This window comes from Vespa crabro, chromosome 17 (assembly GCF_910589235.1).
Source record: "Vespa crabro chromosome 17, iyVesCrab1.2, whole genome shotgun sequence".
NCBI lineage: Eukaryota > Metazoa > Arthropoda > Insecta > Hymenoptera > Vespidae > Vespa > Vespa crabro.
Genome location: NC_060971.1, coordinates 4,513,216 through 4,538,325, shown reverse-complemented (window position 1 = coordinate 4,538,325; position 25,110 = coordinate 4,513,216). Strand labels below are relative to the sequence as shown.

The 25,110-nt window shown below is 37.2% G+C and overlaps 1 protein-coding gene across 3 annotated transcripts in view; it reads left to right on the top strand.

Annotated features, from left to right (window-relative positions):
* Positions 1 to 16,858: 16,858 nt before the first annotated feature.
* LOC124429990 (homeobox protein homothorax) overlaps positions 16,859 to 25,110 on the top strand; it is a 371,378-nt gene continuing 363,126 nt past the window's right edge. Inside the window, exons 1-2 of one of the 3 annotated variants that reach the window (XM_046975959.1) lie at positions 16,859 to 17,376; positions 24,620 to 24,879. In XM_046975959.1, coding sequence (XP_046831915.1) covers positions 17,362 to 17,376; positions 24,620 to 24,879 — 275 coding nt within the window. In that variant the 5' untranslated portion in view covers positions 16,859 to 17,361. The remainder of the gene's footprint in view (positions 17,377 to 24,619; positions 24,880 to 25,110) is intronic. The other 2 variants (XM_046975958.1, XM_046975957.1) reach the window with 2 other exon arrangements.

Below are 25,110 nucleotides of genomic sequence, written 5' to 3'. Positions count from 1 at the left end.
GAAGTCGTCGTCTAATTCTCCTATTAGATTTAATTCCCTGTTCCATTACTTCATCTACGATTGACACCAACAAAATTGGCCGCATAGACCAGTTCTCTCTCTCTCTCTCTCTCTCTTTCTTTTTTCTTTTTCTTTTTTCTTTTTAAACCCACGGGAGCTGTCAAACGTAAAGGCCGTCTACCTTACCGATCAAAGCCACATAAATATCCATTAAGTCGCTTTTCAATGATCAACGCGAGCCGTCTAGCTACTAAAATACGATAGATATTTATCTTATCGCGATCGGAAACGTTTTTGCGGGAGGAATAAAACAATTCGATGATATAGCGAATATCAACGTAGTAGTTAGTCAATATAATAAGAGTTTTACGAAATAACTACGTCATGGAGATCGGGATCATTGATAAATTGCTTTGTAGACATGTTAAATCATACTAAGGACATTAACTAACCCGTAGAAATATTTTCATCTCGTTTCGATTATCGTATTGATCTGTCGTTAAATCGTTAATTGAATGAAATATTCAACGGAATACTACTGTTCGTTAATTATTCGCCAACGCGATTAAAGAGACTAACGGCAGGAGGGTCAAGTGGTATATCAGATTCCCTCTCTCGCTGTTTCAGATCGAGGTAACTCTCGCGAAAGAGTATCCACCAATTTCTTTATTTCCTTCGCCGACATTTCATTTTGCTTTTCTTTTTTGTTATTTTTTCTTCTCTTTTTTTGCTTCTTTTTTCTGTTTATCTTAGCTTGTAAATTTTTTTTCTTCTCTTTCTTTTCTCTTTTCTTCTTCATCCTTTTTTCTTTTTTGTTTTTTTGTTTTTTCGTCTTTTTTTTGTTTTTTTTTTGTTCTTTTTTTTTTTTTATAGAAACGAAGAGAAAGAGATACACATAGAGAGAGAGAGAGAGAGAGAGAGAGAGAGAGAGAGAGAGAGAGAGAGAGAGAAAGGCGTCTCAGTGGTGTTCCGATGCTCGCTCGGACGATACGAATGTCCGGGCTTAAAAGTTTTAAAACCCCAGCGTTTTATTTATATCGCCATTTCTTACCACCCCTAGTGCCGCCTCTTTTCGATGCTACCGGCTCGAGATTTCCAGTCTCTCCGCCGTTTTCCAAATTTACGATATATGTAGGTTGCCAGGTATCAGTGTGCGTTCTGTCCTTGTGCGTGTTTCAGATCGAAATTGTTTGAATCTTTTGTATGCCACGCCTTTTCTATTCCTTTTCGTTTCATTTCGTTTCGTTTCGTCTCGTTTCGTTTCATTTCTTTTCTTTTCTTTTCTTTTCTTATTCTTTTTTATGGTCTTTTTCTCTTTTTCTTTTTCTTTTTTTGTTTCTTCTTTCTTCTTTTTTTTTCATCTTCTCCTCCTCCCCCCCCCCCCGTTTTCAAGATACCTCACGACGATATTTTAGTTCTACAAAATCTTTCGATGGATATAAAAATCTCGCAATTATGCATGTTTATTTCGATCACTATCCAAGATCTTCGAAGAACTTGGTTAAGAGTAGGTACAGAAAGAGAGAGAGAGAGAGAGAGAGAGAGAGAGAGAGAGAGAGAGAGAGAGAGAGAGAGAAACAATAAAAGAGTGTTTCATGAGTCGACCGAAGAGAGGAGAAGAGTCTTCGCTATAAATCGCGATACGAGGAACACTTTACTTTCAATCGAGAGTTAATTTGGCCGGTACTCGTCCTTTGTACTTGCCGACCATGCGTATTCGTTGTCGGCATCTCTTTCTTTCCTTTTATATTTCTCTCTCTAGCTGCTCTCTCTTTCTTTCATTATTTCTCTTTTATTTTCTCATTACTCGCGCATTCTAAATTTCCGAAACGCGCGAATAAGATGTGATCAATATGCGAATTCGAGACAGCTAATGCTCATTATGGATACTACTAACCGGAGATTAACATTCGTTGCCATAATCGATTAGTAGACTTACGTATTTAACACGTTTTAAATTCGTATTATTGACGACGATATATCTGACGATAGGAATTGATTAATAAATAAAATATGAAAAAAGTTCTTGAGAAAAGATGATGACTTTAACTGATTGCGTAACGCGTCTAATTAAAAATCCTTGAACGGAAGACGAAACGGTCGATCTTTCTCTCTCTCTTTTCTGCTTGATGGCCGGTTAAATGATTGTTGGTGATGTCTGAGATGACAGAAGAGAGAGAGAGAGAGAGAGAGATAGGGAGATAGAGAGAGAGAGAGAGAGAGAGATAGGGAGATAGAGAGAGAGAGAGAGAGAGAGACAAAGAAATTCATGGAGATGAAAAAAAAAAGGAAAAAAAGCAAGAAAAAAGACAGAAAAAAGATAAAAAACTTGGCGGACGAGTGACAACGGAACGAGTTCGTAGGCGCGAGCAACAAGCCGATTAGCATTTTCCATTTGCATATTGACGGGATTTCTAAAAGTTATGAATATTTTACGAGGCTCGCCGTTTAGTTACTGAAAAGTGTCCGCACAACGAAACTCGCGTGCGCATGATCTTCTCGCCAGACAAATAAATTTGCAAATAATGTTTGTCGGTCGTTTCTGGATCGATTTTTTTTCTTTTTTCTTTTTTTTTTCTTTTTTTCTTTTTTTTTTTTTTCTTATAGAACGATTAAAACGATTAGAAAGCGTTTCAAAGCTGACGATCCAATCGCGCGAAGATCGATCGATGAAAAGTTTTCGAATGGTAAGATTCCGTAAATGCCGACAATGCACTTTTATTTCTCTATTCGACCGCTAGATGACTGTAGCGTGATATTTCATTCGTACATACGACTTGGAGGGGAAAGGGAATTTGCGCGGGTAGAGACAAATATATATATGCATGTGTGTATGAATCTGATGATATATTAATAAAATGATTTTCTTTCGTACATTTTACGAATTATTTTACATATTTACGAATTATTACGAAACAAATGGATATTTTTTATTGCGTATTTATCTTTTCCGCTTAAAGCAATTTAAAAAGGAATTAATCTGATTGGACGAATAAAATCCTCAACGATCGATTATGACCAATCGAATATCGATATATTCGAAATAAAAAAACAAAAGAAGATAGTGCAAGATGGCCGTTGTAATTAGTGAACGGATGTTTTCGTCGTGCCGTTCCATTGGTTTTTTTTTTCTTCTTATTTTTTCCTTAACGCGCGAATTACCCGCAAAAGAAGGAACAAGAAAAAGAGAACAAAAGGAAAAATAAAAGAGTTTCAAATTCTTGAAAGATATTCGTCAATAGTGTCAAATCGATCTACATTTTAAGATTCGCTTAAGACGATGATACGAAGGATTAAAGAAGGTACGAGAATGAAAGAACAGGAAAGGGTGAAGAAGCCGTATAGTGCTGTCACCTGACGTCAGAACACATTAACTATTCAATGTTCCATCGAGGTAAAGGATCATACTACACCTTTCTACTTATTAATTTTCATCGGCGCTTTTAATGAGTAATATATATGTATATATATATTTAATGAACATTAAATATTATATAAATTTTCCAATAAGATAATATCGCGAATTAAGTTATATTCCTTTTGTCACGTTATTTTCGATAATCGATAATTGGATAAGCAAGTAACTTAAGAATTGAATAAGTAAGTAAGATCGAAGTTTTATAATTCATCGTTTTAACCTTTCAAACCTTGTACACGCGAGTTTTATTGATCATAAGAAACAATGCGTATATAATTATTTGACGATTAAAACTATTTGCACGATGGGTGGGTGGATGAGGGGAGGAGTAGAGCGGCAGTGGCAGGATGGTAGGAAGGAAAGGGGGGGGGGGACAAACAATATTTAAGCATCGTCTCGATAAACGATAAGTTGGCATATCGACAAATGAATTTAATACTGATTAAAATCCTGCTATAACCTCGATCTTTTTTTGATTTCAGATTATCTTCTTCGAATTCTCATTGGATGAAAAAAATTCTTCGCTCTTCAGGTATAGTAAACTATGAGGAAAGATAAGGTATGAAAGAGAGAGAGAGAGAGAGAGAGAGAGAGAGAGAGAGAGAGAGAGAGAGAGAGAAAAAGATAGAGATAAAAGAGAGAGATGGAGAAAAAGAGAAAGAGATGGAGAAGGCGGTAGGAGAGAGATAGGTCACAGAAAGAAGCACGAGTAGTCTCTAAGGCTATATACGATGTTCTTTCTCTCTTTCGGGGCGGAGCACTGTCCATCTACCTGCCTGCGACCAGGGTAGAAACGCGCATTCTAATAATAATCTATGGGAACTACGCTGAAAGGCACGTCGCCTTTAGCGGCCTAAGAGAAGGACAGGAGGAGGGTTAGTGGCGAGGGGGTTGGTAGGAGGGACGGAGAGGGGAGGGTGGGGTGCGGGGGACGAGGGACGGAGGGAACGGAGAGACGGATAGAAACGGGTACGGTCAGGTGAAAGGAGAAAGAGAAAGAGAAAGAGAAGGAAAAGAAGAAGGAGTCGAGGAATTAGAGGGACTTAGGAAGGTAGAGCCTATTATAAACGCAGCGGGTGTGTGGACTACGGGGGAAAAGGAGTGGGGATTGAACAGGGGAAGATAGAGAAGGGAGTCCCCAGTATATATACTTAGATATTTAATAAGTAGAAAGTAGTAACAATAATATATTCAAATGAATATAGTAGATATGAATAATTATTTTTTTCATAATTCGTTGCCAGTGTTACATACATACATACATATATATATATATATATATATGTACATATATAGGTATACTATCTGAATACTATATGTTAGTAGCTATCTTATCCTTCTAAGTCGATGTGGGTATGTATCGTCTTCTTCTTCTTCTTCTTCTTTTCTTCTTTTCATTTCTTTTTTTTTTATCCAATTATCTCGAACTTTTATTCAAGCAAAGATCGTGATATTATATAATAGGATGGGCGTGTGAAATATTAGATATTCGTTTTATGTTAAAATAGGATATAATAATATCTAAGATTATCAATAGGGATATATATATATTTGTGTCGGATATAATAATATCGATATGAATATTATTACAACGAATGGACAACTAATGCGGAGTATATATCATACGGAGTTTAGATTTCATTCGACGAAAATGGAATCGAAAGGTTAATTAAAGAGTACCGCCGATTCGTTCGTTCATTAGTTCATACGTTCATAAGGGATGTACGAGCGAATGGGATGGGGTGGGATGTAGTGGGCTAAAGGAGTAGAAGGAATCGAGCATTTTTCTTGTCGATTTTGCCGCTTCTACTCTCATCTCCTTTCTTTCTTCTCCTCGTTGAAAGCCGCCTGTCGATATTTAATGCGATAATGTCCCGTCGCGCGTAACCGCGCGACTCCTCTTTCACGACAAGGCTTTCGCCTTTCGTGGAGAGAGCTCGTGCGCCTCGGACGATTGATTCCTTGACGGACATTGGAGGACGTCCAAAGGAAATCGTCGGACCCTTCTTTACACCCTTCTTTGGATTCTCTTTTTTTTTCTGTATGTGTCTTTTTTTCTTTTCTTTTTTCTTCTTTTTTTTCTATTTCTCCACCTTGTTTCTTCTACTACTATTACTACCACTACTACTATTACTATTACTATTACTACTACTATTACTACTACAACTACTACTACTACTCCTACTACTACTTCTTCTTCTTCTTCTTCTTCTTCAACCCCTTTGGGAAGGACTAACCTTCGCGACTATTCAGTTTTTTTCTTTTCTACAATTAGATAGATAGGTAGGTAGGTGGGTAACTATATAGGTACATATCTATTTTACATCGCGTACCTTAGGTATCTATCTAAGTAACTAAGTATGTAAGTAAGTAAGTGAGTAAGTAAGTAAGTACCTATCTGCGCATTTGCATTTATCGCTAATGTCTGCGTACTAGTAAGGAGTGAATGAAACTCACACATTGACTGAGAATAACGTAGATTTACCTATGTACGTTTGATAGTATACCTTTCTTAGGCTTCTTCAGAGAAATATTTCTTTTAGTTACACGATGTGTAAGCTCGGCACACGCGTTACCACAATTCACCCTCGCATAATTATCTACGTGGTGCCTATCGTTTTTTCTCCTTCAATTTTCTCTCTCTCTCTCCCTCTCTATTTCTCTCTGTCTCTCATTCTCTCTTTTCTTTCTTTTTTTTTTTTTTTCTTTCTTACAAGAACCACCGCCCGTTTATATATCACGGCTGGGCGGTCGTTTACCCGCGGCAGGTATAAGGCGCGTGTCACCTGTCTCCGGACATCTCGTAAATAACTTAAATAACATCTTAAGTCCAGCGTACGATAGCGGACCCCTTATTGCGAACCATCAACCCGATTCTATGCGTCGTTTGCCACTGTGAGCTTTTGCCGAGACTATGTTTTTAATTTCCATCCTTGAGAATGAAATGAATTTCTTGTGGAAAAAATTCCTAAACCCACTCCCAACACCCGGCGGCCCCTCCTCCTCTTCCTCCTCCTCCTCCTCCTCCTCCTCCTTCACCTACTCTTGCCCCTTTGAAAATAATCTTACCTACGTATGTAACCGGATACACGTAGATATAGTCGATACATGATTTAATAGGACGAGGTGGAACTACTAGATGAAATATTGCGATCAACCAAAAGCATCGTTTTTCGATCGGTGCTTGAGAATCGATCGGATAATCAATAACGTCATAACGAGGATAGATTGAAACGTTTTCCAGTCTATCTCACTTGCTCACACAGTACATGTGCATTTGTGTGTGTGTGTATACATATACATATATATATATATATATATATATATATATATATATATATATCTATGTAGAATACATAAAATCATAGAACGATGTTCGTAGTGGAGGACGATAGATCGGATCTTACGTAGAGAGAAACGTCTTTGTTGGATCGATGGATCTGTAAATGCCGCGCCGGATTGTCTAGCGGTGAAACGGACTTATTCTCGATAAGGATGGGGTTGCTTGGTCAGAATGAGTCCGCGTCTTTTGGAGTCTCGTGAAAGAGAGAAAGAGAGAGAGAGAGAGAGAGAGAGAATGAGAGTGTATGGTAGTTCTTCAATATAGATACTTTGGTCCAGTGCATTTCATTCTCTCTCTCTCTCTCTCTCTCTCTCTCTCTCTCGTTCTCTATCTTTCTATCTATCTATCTCTCTCTCTCTCTCTCTCTCTTTCTCTTATGAGAATGGGTCAAAAGGTTCCTTCAGATCAAGATCCAAACTCAAGATCAGTTCTACGATGGAATCTACTCATTTGCTTTGAAAGAGATTTTAAAAAATGTTATAGTAATCGATCTACGAATTGCTAGTCTTTAAAATCCATCAATAATCGTGACGAATACTTGAGAGAGAGAGAGAGAGAGAGAGAGAGAGAGAGAGAGAGAGAGAGAGAGAAAGAGAAATGCTAAACTAATATCGCAAATTAAAGGGATATTCAATGAAAAGAGGTAGGTCGCACGACCTCTTTATGTCCACTGAGAAAAGTTTGTCGGTTTCATGGCGATGGAAATGTTCCTCGAAACTCGAGAGAACGTTCGCTATTCTTCGTTACGCCTGAAAATTCTATGCATTTGCAAGTGACGACAGTTGGATAAAGAGAGAGAGAGAGAGAGAGAGAGAGAGAAAGCTTGGTAAGAGCAGGACTTTCTCGGTACTCTGTAATATTATGTACCTATATACCTATAGATATGTATATACTATTTCCATTGTGAATTTCGAACTTTGCCTTTTTGAAAGTCGAAGAATTTTTCTTCCTTCCTTTTCCTTTCTTTATCTTCATTTTCTTTCATTCTTTCTTTCCTTTCTTTTTTAATTCCTTTACTCACTTCTTCTTTTTCATCTTTTTCCTCGGGCAAGACTTCGTTAAGTCATCCGTAGGTGAAATTCCTGTCTTGATTTTAGAGTAGATGGATAGATATCGGATTCGAGAGGAAGGTATAATCGTAATGCGCGAGAGACTAGCCTATCGAATCGATATTCCGATTCGATTCGCGTCTCGAAACGAACGCGATTACATACGAACGAGTTCTGAGGGAGAAAGAGCAAAAGAGATAGATAGATAGATAGATAGAGAAAGAAAGAGAGAGATAGAGAGAAAGAGCGCGTACCGTAATATTCTCGAGTTCGCATTAACGTCGTGGATATGCGTTTATTATCCTTTCCTTAATGGATCGTGTGTACGCGCGAAGGCGATGACGGAACGTGCGGCATTATCATCGGACTCGTTAAAAGAACATAGATCTTCGTCCGGTGCGAGCGCCCTTACGAGCACGTCCTTGTGATCCATTGCTTTTTTTTTCTTTATCCTTTTTCTTTTGATTAAAGAATTTCAACTGAGAAAGTTGTACATATATATATGTGTGTGTGTATGTATGTACGTATGTGTGTGTGTGTGTGTATGTGTGTAGTACCTATGAGTAAAAGGATAAAGAATGAGAAATATGAGAAATCATATTATTTTTATTATTTTTCGTACAATGAATTTGATCATTTTTAATCTTACAATTTAATATAAATATATTTAATATATTTATATATATATATATATATATTATTTTAAAAAAGTTTTCTAATAAACGTATTGAAAGTTAAATAATTCTGAGAAAAAGTACGATAAATAATATTCATTTATTTTTCTCACACATGTCTTTCGATCTCGGCAGCATCGTTTTTAACCATTTCTAAAGGGACTTTAAGGACGTAATGAGAGACGAACCTTTGCATACCGAGTGGATCCTCTCTCTCTCTCTCTTTCTCTCTTTTTTTTTATCTCTTTCTCTCTTTATTTCTCTCTCTCTCTCTCTCTCTTTCACTGACTCTTCTTGGCCACGCATCGAGATTCAGATCTCGCGGTATACACACAAACAATGACGGCCGAGGGATCGCCGTTCGGTGTCGTAAATTAAAATGCGCCGTCCGCGGGTGCTAATACGTTGATACTAATGAACGTCCGGTCCTCCTGTGCCTCACGTTGGTATTATCGTTTCATCCTTTTTACTCTTTTTTCCTTTCTTTTTATATATATATTTTTTTTGTTTCTTTTTTCTTTCTGTTTTTTGTGTCTTTATTTTTTTTTCTGAAAATTCACCTCAAGAATATCTATTTTCTCTTTCTCTCTCTCTCTCTCTCTCTCTCTCTCTATATATATATATATATATATATCATGTGTTTTCTGACGTGACTAACGACGAGATATTTAAATATAGGATAGAATATAATGACGAATAGTAACGTATAAATTATCTTTCGCTCCCCTTTTTTTTCCTTCTCTCCATCGAGAAAGATAAAAGATAGAGAAACAAAAAAAATGAAAGGGAGAGAGAGCGAGAAAGAGTAAGTCAGAGAGAGAGAGAGAGAGAGAGAGCTTCTTTTGATTTGGAGCCGTATGCAGAGAGATCCTTCGCGCTTGTCCCTAAAGTACGTCGGGGCCTTATGTCGGAGCCCTACGAAAAGGTCTGGCCCTGCCAGTCATCTTACGAGGGTTTAGTCACACTGGAATTTCGTTCGAAGAGGATCCTCCACCGTATCCTTTTCTTATACCAAAGTCAGCCGAGGACATCGCGAAGCGCATGGCCGAGATTCCATCCTCTCTTTTCCTTCGACGCGCATGCACGCACCACAAACACACGTCTTCTAACGCGAGCTTTAAGGCCCTTAGAAAAGGGGCCCCCGGTGTTGGAATTTCGCTCTCTTAACTTTTCGTCCGCGCCTTCAATTATTCGCCTTCGGCTATTCGAGTAATTCTCGCTTCGTGTTCTTAAAAGGTACGAATGAGTAATTTCTCTTTTTTTCCTTTGTTTTTTTTTCTTCTTCAATTTTATGAAATTTTATATATATACTTATGGGCATAATTGTCAATATATATATATATATATATATATATATATATATATATATATATATATATATATATATATTGACAGACAGAGAGAGAGAGAATGTTTGGTACATTGGATACACTTATATTTAAAGACATAAGAAGAGAGTCAATTAAGACTATAGATATCTCTCAAACATTGTCATTATCTTCTACGTAATACATTTTATGACACGGAGATTCGTTACTTAGCGATAAATTTCGATTATCAACGAAAAAGAGAGAAAAAGAGAGAGAAAGAGAGAGAGAGAGAGGGAGAATTATTTGTTAAACGAATAGATAACCGATTCGCGGAAATATTTCGTCGTAACCATTTAACGATTTAACTATATATAAGAAGAATATGATGAAAGACACACGAATCTTAGGAGCCATCATCTATTTTTCCCTATGAATGCACTTAGAAATTATAAGAGACATCTATGCTATTGCCGACCAGTTTAATTCGATGTTTACTAACCGAGAGTTTCTTCTCACGACTCGAATAGCAAGGAAATTCTCTATTCCTCTCCCCCCCCCCTCTCTTTCTCTCTCTCTCTCTCTCTATTTTTACTAAGAGACAGAAACTTGGTTTGTTAACGTGAACTCTTCAAGTTAGTGCTTCTTCTAAACACTCCTAAGAAGTATAAACAGAGGACTAAGAACCACTCTCTTCTTCCTCTCGCTTATTTCAAGTAGATAGATATTTTATTATACCTAAATAACTATCTATTTTATTTCTAATTTCGTATCTCGTTTGCTTTATATATTTCTGATTTTTCTTTCTCCTTCTTCTTTTCTTTTGTTGTTTTGTTATTTTTTTCTTTTCTTTCTTTCTTTTCTTTTTTCTTTTTTCTTTATATATTTCTATCTTTATCCCCATACGTCGTTCTAATCTATCTCGCCTGAAACTAAACTAACTCAAACTAACGATCTCTCTATTTCTCTCTCTCTCTCTCTCTCTCTTTCTCTCTGTCTCGTTCTCTTCTTCTTCTTCTTCTTCTTCTTCTTCTATCTATCTTCCATTTCTCGTTCGCCAGCTCGCATTCGATCGTTTCGAATCTGGTGAAAAAGGAGTGGCCATGCGGTTGGGAAAGAGGGATTCGGTAATTCGAGACTCTTAATCGGATCGGTGTTGCATTTCGCGAGGCTGTCAAATCACGACACGCGGCGGATGGCTGTTGCGCATCCGAGATTGGGGCTCGGCCCTCGCGCATTTCCCATCGAACTACTCCTGGCCTCGTTATTATCGAGATGGGATCAGCTGTTTCGTTCCTCGGGAAGAAATTATAATAATCGTGCGATGAAAACTCGTCCACGAGTTTCGATATAGTTATATAGGTGTATATATATATATATATATATATATATATATATATATAAAAGTATTTACCTAAGTGAATACCTACGTGACGTGTTTTAGAAAAAAGGAGGAAAAAAAGGGGGAAAAAAGAAAATAGAAAAACAAAAAGGGAAGAGAAAAAAGAGAAAAGAATTTATCCCTAGATATATCGAAGTGAATTTATTTTTACACAATTCTAAATTTACACATCCCATAAGATATCTACATTGTGAATGTTATCGTTTTGAAGAACAATCGTATTATCGATTATTATTCAAACGACATTATAATCGATTATTCGTATCTAACTTAACGACTTCTCCATGAATGTTATTTTTCATTGTCTCTTTTCTCTTTTCTTTGACCATCCTGTTCTGCCTTTAATAAAGTCTCGATGATAATACCATCTTGGTCGTCTTAATACGCACGGTTAACGATATGCAAAAGTTCGTTCCAATAATTGTATTAATTTATTGCGTACAGCCGGTAGGAATGTGTTTGCTAAACCGGATATATGCATATTAATATTCATCGCACGTAATGCCGAGTGAAAAATTTTCCACTTAGTAATGTATCGTACGCCATTGTACGTAACTTCTACGAATTGTTATATAGCTTATATGTAAATATGAGTATCGTTGTGTTTAATAAAAATTTTTACAAAACAGGAGGAATCTAAGATTGGGGAAAAAAAGAGAAAAAAAAAAAAAAGAGAAAAAAGAAGAAAAATTTATTAAGAAATTTTTAAGAAATTTTTACATTATATTGCTATCTATACTTGTCTAACTACAACGATCTTCATTATTGTCATTCATAGTTTTATTTAAGTAGATATATATATACATACACACATATATATATATATATATCAATAAAGAGGATTTGTAAGGGATAAGATTGCGAATAATATTTGTCGGAGGATGCGAACGATCGATCTCGTAGGCTCGTCATAGTACTTACGTCTTCGTCCAAGGATTAACGGTATAGAAATGCTACGGGCTTTGACATCGTCGTGTCTCGGAATAGTAGCACAATGGCCAAGGGAAGAGAGCGAGCAGGGGCGTTTCGCAGAATTACGTACGGACGGAGGACGAGCGATGCATTGTACCGACGACATGTTTCTCTCTCTCTCCCTATTTCATTCTCTCTCTCTCTCTCTCTCTCTTTCTCTATATTCTATCTAGTAGACGAACGTATCAGAGTCTAACGTCTTCCGTTATAATAATATAATCTCGTAGCAGTCAACTCGAGAGTTTCTCTTACGTGGGATAGTTACGCAATCTTAATCGCGGTGATAGCAGACGCGTTTCCGTTTCGATATTTTCGTAATATATACATAAACATTGTTGGATTTATATATTCTGGGATAATTAACATTAATCATTTTATAAAAGATGATTATTAATTAATAGGTATACGTCTACCATTGAATATGCAAAAATAATTCATATTAAATAATAGAAATAAACGTGTAATAGGAACGATAAATTTAATTTAAATATAGAAATCTATGATGTATGTGGATATACATATATATATGATAATTATATATCTATGCCAATTAATTATATACATTATATACATATATATGCAGACACAAACACACACACACACACACACACACACACATATATATATATATATATATAAGATAAATAATGCATGTACACACAAATGCATGTGAATGCGTATAAACGTATAAACGTATAATGATGCATACATTTTGCATATCTTTCGAGCTAGAAAAACATTTGGGATGTTAATGATAAATGTCATAGAAAGATATCCTGTTTATGTATTCGTATAAGATTAACGAATCATCGGATTAATGCATTAAAATAGATTTGAATTTTTTTTTCAAATATCCCTAGAACGTTTCTCTAATCCCGTAGTAATCGAAAGAATTCGTAAAAATTTTATTATAGACGGCGTAATATCGTTTCAAAAAGAAGATAGGAAAGTTAATGGGTCATACGAGGGTTTACGTCGGAAGGGAGCAAATCATGGGCTTTCCCTCGTATTTCTTTCATTCTTTCTTTTCTTTCTTCTTTTCTTTCCTTTTCTCATGTTATCGACGGATATACGACTGGATCGGTTTCATCTCCTGACGTGATTTATTGCGAAATAACAGGCTCCCGAAGAATGTGTCCTCGGTTAGATAAAGAATCCTGGACGATCTTCTTCGGGAAAGAGTTAAAAAAAAAGAAAAAAAAAAAGAAAGAAAGAAAAAAAAACCAATTATATAAAAGAAGACTTAAATAAGAAAGAAAGAAAGAAGGAAAGAGATATTCGTTCTTAGGATTCGTTATCTCTCTTCGATAATCGACTCTCGATAACGAGAGGCGTTTGTATGCAAGGTAACCGAGATAAAGGTATAAAGGACGAATAGATAAGACGATAAAAAGAGGAGGAACAAGGACGTCAAGAGAGACCGCATGTGTCCTTGCACACGCGGTCCTACCTATATATATATACAATGCGTCGTGTGTGTGTGTTTCTGCGTGTGTAGCGATGGAATCATAAAATCGAGCGACAGGAGGGCGACGGAACGAGCAGCGATGCCGGTGACAGCTTCTCCTCACTCTTCTCCTCCTCCTCTTTCTCCTCCTCCTCTTTCTCCTCTTCCTCCTCCTTCTCCTCCTCTTCCTCCTCCTCTTCCCGTCGCTATTAGTCACCGAACGCCGAATATACCATTGAAAGTTCGAAACCGCACGTTCGCGACCCAATTTCCACGCGCAGTCAGCTGTTCCGTTCATTCAAAGCTCACCCAGGACCGGCGACCACGAATTAATCCTACAAAAAAGAAAGAAAGAGAAATGGAACAGTGCGAGCTAGTGAGAGAGAGAGAGAGAGAGAGGGAGGGAGGGAGGGAGGGAGGAGGGGATAAGAGGGAGAATAATCATCGATGTAGTAATATATTTCTTTTCTTTCGTTTCACGCAAATATAGAGTATCATTCACTCTCTGTACGTATCTATTATGATATACTTCATAAAATATATGTCGATTAAAAATAAGACAAAGAAAATGTCACGTTATTTATAATTCTATTCACAATCTGACCGATTAGTTCGTTACAACATTGTAACACACGCGGACGATCGACTTTACGAGCGATAAAATTACGACGAAGAACCCACGGAAAGCTATTTGGCACATCGTTTTATCTTCCTCTGTTATTCGCCTCTTCTTGGAACGGGACACGCAACGTTTCTGGTCGAGCTATCCGGGGATCTGAATTTTTCGTCTTGAAAATAAGAAAATTCGATGTACTCTCGCGATCGCAAGGAGAAAGAAAGGAAAAGAGAAAGAAAACAAGTAAAAAAGAAGAGAAAAGGAAAAAGAAAGAAGGAAAAACAAAAGGAAAAGAAAATAAGAGAAGGTTTCCTCTCGTCATCGCGTTTCTCCTCGTCCCTCTTCGTCTTCATTCGGCGACGGTCTCGTTGGTAGTGGTGGTGTAGCGATGGCGGAGGCACAGGTCGTTCACGTTCGTGTCACCAGAGGCGCTCGTGTCGGCTTGGCGGCGACTGCGGCGGCGGCTCATCAACGAGCGGTCGGTAGGCGGAGTCACGGAGGCGAGAGGGGGACGCATTGGTCGCGTCGATTGGGCGTGGCCGGACAACCTCCCACTCCTCGTGGTTAAGCGCTGCGCTGATTGACAGTTGGCGAACGACCGCGGACGGCGCAGGATCTGAAACACGCTAGTAGGCGCCCAGCTCTTTTCTCCTGTTTGTTCTCTCTCTCTTTCTCTCTTTCTCTCTCTCTCTCTCTCTTGCGTGCACGGGAGATCGCAAAGTGGTGGTGGTGGTGGTGGTGGTGGTGGTGGTGGTAGTGGTGGTGGTGGTGGTGGTGGCGGTGGTGGTGGTGGTGGTAGTGATGCTTTTTCGTGGGGGAAACTGAAACACACGTATGTACTTACGTACGCATACATTCATGAACGCACACTGATAGACACAGAGAGATAGGAAGAAAGAGGGAGAGAGTGAGAGAGAAGTGAAGAGAAGAGAGAAAGAGGGACAGAGAGGTATAGAGAGAAAGAGAGAGAGAGAGAGAGAGAGAGATTCAGGAGCGTATAGCGTGTCTCCTCCTCCTCCACCGCCTTCCATAAGTCGGGTATAGAGAGAGCCGGCTGAAAGAAGCAGTGGTGGTCGTTACGGTAGGAGGGCCTCTCTTCCCGTACCGGTTCCTCAGTAATCGCCGCGAGGAGAAACGCGCCGCTTTCGATTCCTCTCTTACTCTCTTCTTCTATATCCGTTTAACGCAAGACATCGGCAACGCGATATCTCGGCGCCTCGTGCTTCTACCCTACAGTGTGTTATCATTCTCGTGTTGTTATCGTTATCGCGATCCTCGCGGCGAGTCGTCGCGTTTCACGTAGGAGGTCCACGCGTTCTCGTGTCACGTCGAATTCTAAACGCCTTCGTCGGTTTGTTCATACGTTCGTTGATTCATTCGTACGTACATACGTACGTACGTTCGTTCGTTCGTTCGTTCGTTCGTTCGTTCGTTCGTCCGTTCGTTCGTTCGTTCGTTCGTTCGTTCGTTCGTTCGCTCTCTCGTCGTTTATTCGTTCGTAAGTCTTCGTAGCTGCCGCCGGCGGCGTCCTGCCTGTCGCCGCGCGCCGCCGCCGCCGCCGTCGTCGCCGCCGCCGCCGCCGCCGCCGCCGCCGCCGCCGCCGCCGCCGCCAGTCCGAGTTCGCGCGCGGTAGAAGATGTAACTCCGCTATTTCTCGCTCCTCTCTCTTTCTGTCCTTTCTTCCTTCCTTCTTCATACCCTTAATCGTGTTGTTTTACGTCGTGCCACTCGACAGTGAAGGAGAAAAATAACGAAGGATATTTTCTATTGTGTTCGGATGTGACGAACGTATATATATATATATATATATTTATGTATATATATATACATTTATATATACATACACACATAGGATATATATTTATTTCATACGGACGATTACGCGCGGCCGCGCGCTCTCTCTCTTCGCGTGGAAAATAAGAGAGAGAGAGAGAGAGAGAGAGAGAAAGAAAGAGAGAGAGAAAGAAAGAGAGAGAAAAAGATAGAGAGAGAGAGGGGAAGAGTGTGAAGAGTGCGAACGATTCGGGTCCCGGTGATGATATCTCGTGTTACTCTTGTGAACGTTTGAAAATCGTGAGTGGATATTAATTAAAAAGCATATATATATATATATGTATATATACACACGTACACACACATAATATACGCCTCCACAGTTCTACATTACACACGTACACGCGTAAGGATATATGTTTCTGTTATATATCGAATCGTGATTCAACGAAATTCCTTTGGGATTCCGGCCGGCCTCGTCGAGGAGGCGAAGATATGCAGGGAGACTGACACCCGCGAGAGAGACAGGACAGAAATCTCCCTCTCTTCCTTTCTCTCTCTCAATCGTCGGAAACAGAGAGGCCGGTGGGAGATGACGATGACGATTATGATGATAATAATGATGAGGAGATGCCACGCGCGTCCTATCGTCGTCCTACACGTCGCCGATTTTCTTCTTCATCTCCCGAAAATCTTTTCACTTCGCTGCTGACGCTAAACGATCGGCCATCTTCTTGGAATCATCTTCCCTGAATTTAAAGAAAAAAAAAAAAAAAAAAAAAAAAAGAAACAAAAAAAAATAATAATAATTAAATAAATAAATAAATATATATATATATATCTTTATTCATTTATATATATATATATGTATATATATATATATAAATAGTATATATATATATATATACACGTACATACATATTACACACGTAACAAGCCGTATACGATTTTTGGAGCGAGCAAGCCCTGTGTGTGTGTGTGTGTGTGTGTGTGTGTGTGGTTTTTTTTTTGTTTTCTTTTACGTTGGAGAAAAAAGTCAAGGGATTTCGTCACGAAGTCACGGTGATTCAAGAAGTAACGGATAAAGTTAAACGAGAAGAGGTAGAAGACGACGAGGATTGAAGTTTCTTAATTATTATCGAGGAGCAAAAAAAAAAGAAGGGAAGCGAGAAGATCGTTTGGAGCTTGTCGTAGCCGGTGTCGCGACGGGGAGTACGCGACGCCGCCGGCGCGATAAGCCGAAAAGAGTGCGGTAATCGAGTGTGCGCGAAGTGCCGTGCCTCTTTCCTCGTCACTGTGGGAAAATACAGCCGCTACGGTGGCTCAGCACGCAGAGTTCCCCGGCGCGGCCAGGGCGTTCATGGCGCAGCCAAGGGTACGTCTCTGCCGAAGCCTTTTCCTTATTGTCTATCTTCATTTGTACTTACTTACTTACTTATTTACTTTCTTCATTTTTTTGCAAATTTTTCATCTTCTACATCCTCTTTTCTTCTTCTTCTTCTCTTTCTATCTCTGTTTTACTATCTTTCTAGAATTTCTTTCGAGTCTGATAAAGAAATTTGAAACTGACCTCTCCTTAATTTATGATGTCGTTCATGTTCGTGAGCCGACGGTTCCGAAAAACATACCTACACGTGAAAGTGAAGAAGCTTTTGAAATATTGTGAAATTGAATGTTTTGGAATCAACGTGTTATGTGACATTCACTTTTTCTATTCCGCTTATATCTGTTTCTTCCTCTTTTTTCTTTTCTTTTTTTTTTCTATTTGTCTCTCTCTCTCTCTCTCTCTCTCTCTCTCTCTCTCTCTCCCACTCTGTCTGTCTCTCTGTCTCTCTATCGTGGAAATTCATTTGCCATGAGAATTCATTCGTCGGAACTTGTGCGTTGACAGGGTTATGAGAACGTATGTACGTATAGGATTTAATGTTTTTCACGTGCATTCATAATTTCGAGTGATTATTCCCTTATCGAACAGTGTTATTTTTATTGATAATTCATTGGCCTTCTGGTTGTACAAGTTTAGATAATAGTAAGAATCGTCTTACCGACGGATAGTGATTTTAAATCGAGTGATCCGAAAGTGAATGTGGATCTCGATACGTTCTCCTAAATCAATTTCGTTGAATCATTGAGTTTTTCGTTGTTTCTTAGATTAATCGTCTCTAAGAAATGATTTGCTTTTTCTTTCTTTATCTTTTTTCTTTTTTTTTTTTTTTTTCCTTTTTCTTTTTTATAAATAAATATTATCTCGTTATTACAATCCAATGAAAATATCTAATAGTCAAGGAATATCGAGCGACTATCGTGTTAATAGAAAATAGAAATAAATATTAGTTAAAAAGAAAAACAATGTCGCATGTTATTTACGTTTACGTAATAGAACGTATATAACGACATTAGACACGTATTTCTCCTTTTTCTTTTCTCTCTCTCTCTCTCTCTCTCTCTCTCTATCTTTCTCCCTCTCTTCTTTTTTTTTCTTTTTCTTCTTCTTTCGAATATCATTCAATTATTGATACCAGATTGGTGTAATGAGATAAAAATCGTGTCAAAGAATTAAATTTATAAATCATATAATTCATTGCGAAATAATATCTATCTATTACATTTTACATTCTAGTTGAATAGATGTTTACGAATAAATACATATACATACATATATATATATATATATTTATATTTATATGTGTACGTGTAACTCTTACAATGTGATTATTTAATGTAAACAGAAATCAGAAATTGGAAGGGCATCTAGGCAGTGTGTATTCTAATGCGTTAGTAATGTAAATTTAGTGTCGTGACGATGATTCTTATCGATCTGATGGAGGAATATTATTATATCGACGAACAGGTTCGTCCTTTCTTTTAAAATTCAATCTCTTGTTTACTCCGAGAGTTTTGACCGTTTACCGTCGGTAGTTTAACTCTCCCGTAATAGAGACTTTTTCTCTTTCTATCTATTGTAAATTACGTAGCTATGTAAACATTAGTCGCGTGCGCGAATAACATTCTGTTAATACTATCATCATTGTCGTGAATTAATTAAATAATTTAGATGATCGTTAAATTTTTATATGAGAAATTATTAAAATCCTGAATGAAGAAGAGAATAATGATAGATGAGATGTTTGAAAAAATACAAATTTTAAACGAAGATTCTCGGGACATTGGTTGTGTCGTTGGGATGTTGGTTGATTAGGGGAAGGGGGAGAGTTATCAGAGAGAGAGAGAGAGAGGGAGAGAGAGAGAGAGAGAAAGAAAGAAAGAGACGAGGAGGAATCTTCCGCGTTCCATTTCATTTGTGTCTCGTTTTTCTGTAATAGGTAGACATATGTTCATTTGAATTTGAAATACTAATAGGTGGATACCAAGAGAAGAAAGAAATAATGAATGCCAGAAGGAGTTCGTGCGTGTTGAGATTCATATAAATTGGTGTGGATCCGTTCGCCGTTAATGATTCGCGAGCATGTAATTTTGGTTTTGCGATGTGAAACGAGTTGGATTCGTTGAAACGTTTTGTTCGAGATTCAACGGTATAGATAGACGGTAAGAGAACGTGAACGAGAACGATTCAAGTTTTGTGAACGAGTTTGCGAGTTCCCTTTTTGAAATTTGCGTGCCAGGACATTGCTTTTGCCAAGGATCTCTATAAAACGTTCGAGGTATTAATTAAGCGTGTCGACGACAAATATTTTCTTTATTTTTTTTTCCTTTTTTATTTTTTTTTTGTGTGTTTCTCTCCGTCAAGTTTCTCCTCGTTAAAGGATAATTCATATGATTATAAAGGTTAACGAACACGTTTATTCGTTACTATCGCGACAATTTTACTATATAACTAGATAGGATGTGGACATTTTTTTCTTTTTTCTTTTAGTTTGGCTCTTTTTCTTTTTTCGTTCTTTTTATTCCCTTTCTTTCTCTTCTTCTTCTTCTTCCTTTTCTTTTTTTTTTTTTTTTTTTTTTCTACCGATTAGAGTTCGCTCACATTTTTTTCAACGAGATTTTCATATTAATCCTCGGTCGGTCCTCTTTATTTCTTTCCTATCACTTTAACCACTGTCCTTTTCCCCTTTCCTCCCTCCTTCCCTCTCTCCCTCTCTCTCCCTGGTTTTTTTTTTTGAATGATAATCGTCGCATGGTAATCGTATAATTGTCGAATGAGTTAGTTTTTATGTTAATTGTAACACTTCCATCAAGATATATATATATATATATATATATATATATATATATATATATCTATTCTGTCAAAAGTGTATTACGTTTCTCGTTGGCACAATAATTGAAATTTAGTTAATAGTACATAGTATCATCTTTCATTTGTCAAAATAACGAATATTCATGGTATTATAAGTCAAACACACACACACACACACACATATATATATATATATATGTATATATATTTATGTTCTTATTTCCAATGGAAGGTCACGTCAAACATTATCTAATTATACGAAACGAGAAGCGTTAAACGTTTTAGTAAAGGAATGAAGAAGCTTCGCAGCATCTGTTTCATGTTTTGAAAGATAGAGATACACTGTGTTTCATCGTACGCGAATTTTCCAATGATTCTACGAATGTTGTTCGATGAAGAAAAAACAAAAAAAGAGAAGAAGAAAAAAAGAAGAAGGAAAAGAATAAGGAAAAGAAAAAAAATAAATAAAATAAAAGGAGAAAGAAAAGAGTATTACCGAGCCGGGAAAGTTTTCCAATTTGGTTTCGACGTTTTGACTCGAGCGACGAAAGAAAAAGTAACTTTACACGTCAGACTTTGAGAGCCGCGAGTCGAATAGGCTTGTAATTCGGTTTCAACGCTCAGCACTTAAGCGTCTCGTAAAATGCGAGTGCGTGAAAAAAAAGGGACTGATGAATTGCGCTATAACTGCGATTCGTTCGCGACTGTGACGTAGGTATCGTTTGACCCTCTGCAATCCAACATTCCCCCCCTCCCCTCCCCTCCCCTCCCCCGTCTCTTACTTCAGAAAGTATACTTAAACAGGTACAGGATATTAACGCGAATGTTACTAAACGTGGATATAACACGAAATATATATATATATATATATATATATATATATATATATATATATATATATATAAAATACGAATAGATGGTATATTACTTTGACATTAGGATGCGTTTGTAACGGATTAATGTGAAAAATATTGAAATCTGTTGCACTGTGTCTTTACAAAATAATAGCTATTTTATTTATATACAAATGTACCTATCTAAATAACTAAAGATATTTTTTATTCAGAAGTTTGAAGGAACGTATTAGAATTTATGCACTAAGAAGGTGATCACGATCGAGGAAATCCATTTTCAAAAATTATGATGCACTGAAAGAGAAGGATAAAAAATAAGGGAAAGAGAGAGATTGAGAGAGATTGAGAAAGAGAGAGAGAGAGAGAGAGAGGGAGAGAGAGAGATTCGTCGAGACGAATTTCAATGTGCGTCGGATTAAAAATTGTAATCGCGAATCGGGCGACGGTAGACAGGAGTTTTATAAGCGTGTTATACCGCAGCCTGTGATTATGTATTTATGGATATACATCAATCACTTTCGCTCTTCCAATTTCGAATTCCGTTATTCCGACGGCGTGTTCGGTCCGGTGTGCTGTCACGATCCGTCGCGATTCTTTCCTCTTCTTATTTCTCTATCTTTCGTGACGGGATAGAAAAAAAAAAAAAAAATAAATAAAGAAAAAGGAAAAAAGAAAAATAAGGAAAGAATAGAATTAGATAAGAAAGGAAAAGAAGGGAGTAATCGTAAAAAGAAAACGAGAAAAAGAAAGACATTAATAGGATTAGTAACTCGATCGTTCTAATTATTGTTAATAGTTTTGAATCTTTCGTACAAAGTATTAAATCGTAGATCTCACGGTATGCATACGGTTCGCGTCGTAATGTTTTTCAAATGTCGTCATTAATCAGTGAGTAACGAACGCTTTCCTGTACCCTTTTTCTCTTTGTACATACTAACGTATAGGTCTTTTATGCTTATACATTTATATAGTTTCTCTATGTGTCTATATATCTTTCTCTCTTTCTTTTTCTTTCTTTCTTTCTCTCTCTCTCTCTCTCTTTGTCTGTCTTTCTTTCTCTAGTTAATGGTACAAGACCAAAAGGTAGATAAAATCATTTGGATCATTCTACGATGAAATCTTTGCTCTCGTAGTAACTCGTAAACGTGGGACCAACATCGTTCAAAGAGGAAGAGGAAAGGAGAAAAAGAAGAAAAGGGAGAGAGAGAGAGAGAAAGAGAGATACTTTAACTCTCTTCGAAGTGCATAAAGATACTTCTCTAGCTTTCCCTCATCCTATTTTCGGCCTCTCCTTTCACTTTCGAATCGTAACGACACGTTCAAAACGGGTCGGATGGTCAAACGATCTTTCTATTTTTCTTTCCTTTGTTCTCTTTTTATTATTCTTATTTACATATCTATTATCGTGTATGCGAATATAGATACACCTACATAATATCCAGGTAGTTATCTGAATTGATATAGGTGTAATGCGAATTCTTCACTTTAATTATTTAAAAGAAATTCTTTAGGTCAAGTAATGCAACGATACCATCTGTCTGTCTTTCAACGGGAAAGAGTTAATTACCGAGGCACGCATTAATTAGAAACAAGAAAAAAAAAAAAAGGAGCAAAAGAAAGAAATTATTAGAAGGTTGCGTTCTTTCGAGCAATCAAAATCGTATCAGGTTTATATCGAGAAAATTATTTTCTCTTGTAAAATAATTATTATTCTATCGCTGATTTGCTCGTAATCATTTCAAATTACGAATCAGTACATACATCCTGCAAAGAATCGATTGTATATGGAAACTCGTTTTTTCTTTAATTCCTTTCTTCTTTTCTCTCTTTCTTTCTTTCTTTCTTTCTTTCTTTCTTTCTTTCTTTCTTTAATATTTGTTAGGTATATAAAAATTATTTCGCTTTGTAACGTTAGTAATTTTTATACATGTGACGGAACATTACCTAGCTCATTGTTTTGTATGTTTTTTCTTTTTTCCATACGCTGGGCCAGTCATTAAATATCGATATAATTATATTTTATAACTCTAACAATCAGTAAATGTATGCGTAATTATTTAAAATTATCACAGATAGCTAATAATTATTGGCTCACCTTGCACATCGAGAAACATTAACAATAACGTGCTAGATAATGCTTAGATATAATTAACAACACCTGCACTGTCGTCATTCAAATTAATTATGTATCCATCGATCATTATCGTATTTATATCTTTTTAATATGATTCGACCAAATATTAATCTAAAAAAGGGGTTATCAAAATAATCCGAAGAAAAATTTCAAATAATGGTGAATACAAAATGGTCGTAAAAAAAAAAGGAAAGAAAAGGAATGGAGACGGCAGAGCGAGCAAAATTATTATCGTACGTAACTTTTGATAAACGGGAGATGTTAAAAAAATCCGACGAAGTATAGGAAGAAGAAAGGAAGAAAAAAAAAAGAAGGAAAAAAAGAGAAAGAAAAAAAAAACAAGAAAACATTTGATCTTAGAGAAATAGTTAGACGAAGGTGATATTTTGAATGTTACTATTGAGTGTCACCTTCGTTCTTTTAATAATTAAGGACTCTCTCGAGCATCCGGCTTTCAGTTCTTAGTTGATCGTAGCCTGCGTCGGAACTCTCACGAACGTCGCGTTTGGATAAACACGAGCTTCTCAGTATTTTTCTCTCTTGAAAAAGAAGAAGAAGAAGAAGAAGAAAAAGATAAAGAAATAACCTGCCTCGAGCATTTTTTCCTTTTTTTTTTTTTTTTTTTTTCTTTTCTTTTCTTTTCTATGGAGAGTCACGCAATTAGTCGTAATAATTAGTTTGCTTCCGCATTTTATCGAGATCCAAGAGGAAGGATTTATATTGAAAATTCGATCGGTCGAAAAAACGATTTACAACATCGTTCCATTTCTTGTTCATTATTTTTGACCTGTTTATTTTCATGTTATCGATAGAAAAAAAACAAAAAAAAAAAAAAAAAAAACAAACAGAAAACAAAAAAACAAAAAAAAAATGAAATAAGGAAAAAAATAGGAGAAAAAGAGAAGAAGGAAAAAAAAGAGAAAAAAGAACAAAAAAAAAAAAAAAAGAAAGAAAGAAACGCCGACAATAACGAAGGCGTCGCCCGTAAAGTTTAATTTTACTAACATAAGCTATTTTTCTATAGTCACTTTGACCGTCCCACTTACGCGTATCGCCGATGGTGTACGAGTACGGTATCCGGTTTTAGAACGCGTCTGCCCTTAGCTCGCACTAACAGCTGTCGTTCGGCTCACGAACTTTGTTGTTGTGGAACTCTCGACTGTCCCGTAGTTGGTTTAAAAAAAGACACAGACCAGACAACTATTTCTCTTGTTTCACCTTGGACTAGCTCTAAAGGGAAGACGTAATGCATAATTTGTGAAACAATTCCTACAATTTTTTTCTATCCACTTTAAATTTTGTTCCCGAAAAAATATTTATCATTTGTATTATGGATCGATGAATAATTAATTAACGATACATATATATATATATATATTTATTTATTTATTTATACATATATATATACATATAACGTTTGTAAATGTTTCAGTACGATGATGGCGGGCTGCACGGGGCCTACCTCGAGGGAGGTGGTGGCGGAGGAGGAGCAGGGCTGTACGATCCACACGGTAGCGCCCGCGGTGTTCCGGGTCTTCACCACAGCCCTCATCTCGGGGGTATGGGACCGGCCCACCCTCAATATCCCCCGCCGCCGCCTCAGCCACCCCAACACGTGCTCGCCGCGGCAGCAGCCGCTGCAGCCTCGGCAGTGCCCGATGTACACAAACGCGACAAGGACGCCATTTACGGGTAAGTGCCACTCGTAAAATCTCTCACACGATTATTCCATACCATTCGACATTATTCTCTTTTCTTTCCTACTTTTATCTAGTAGTTATTTTATAGCGAAACAACGACTTGCGTCATAGTGAAAGTAATAGGCCGACGAAATAACTTTGATTGTTACTTTTCTTTACCCCTTCTCCTTTTTTCTTTTCTTTTTTTTTCACTTTTAATCCATATCGATATTTGTAATATCGA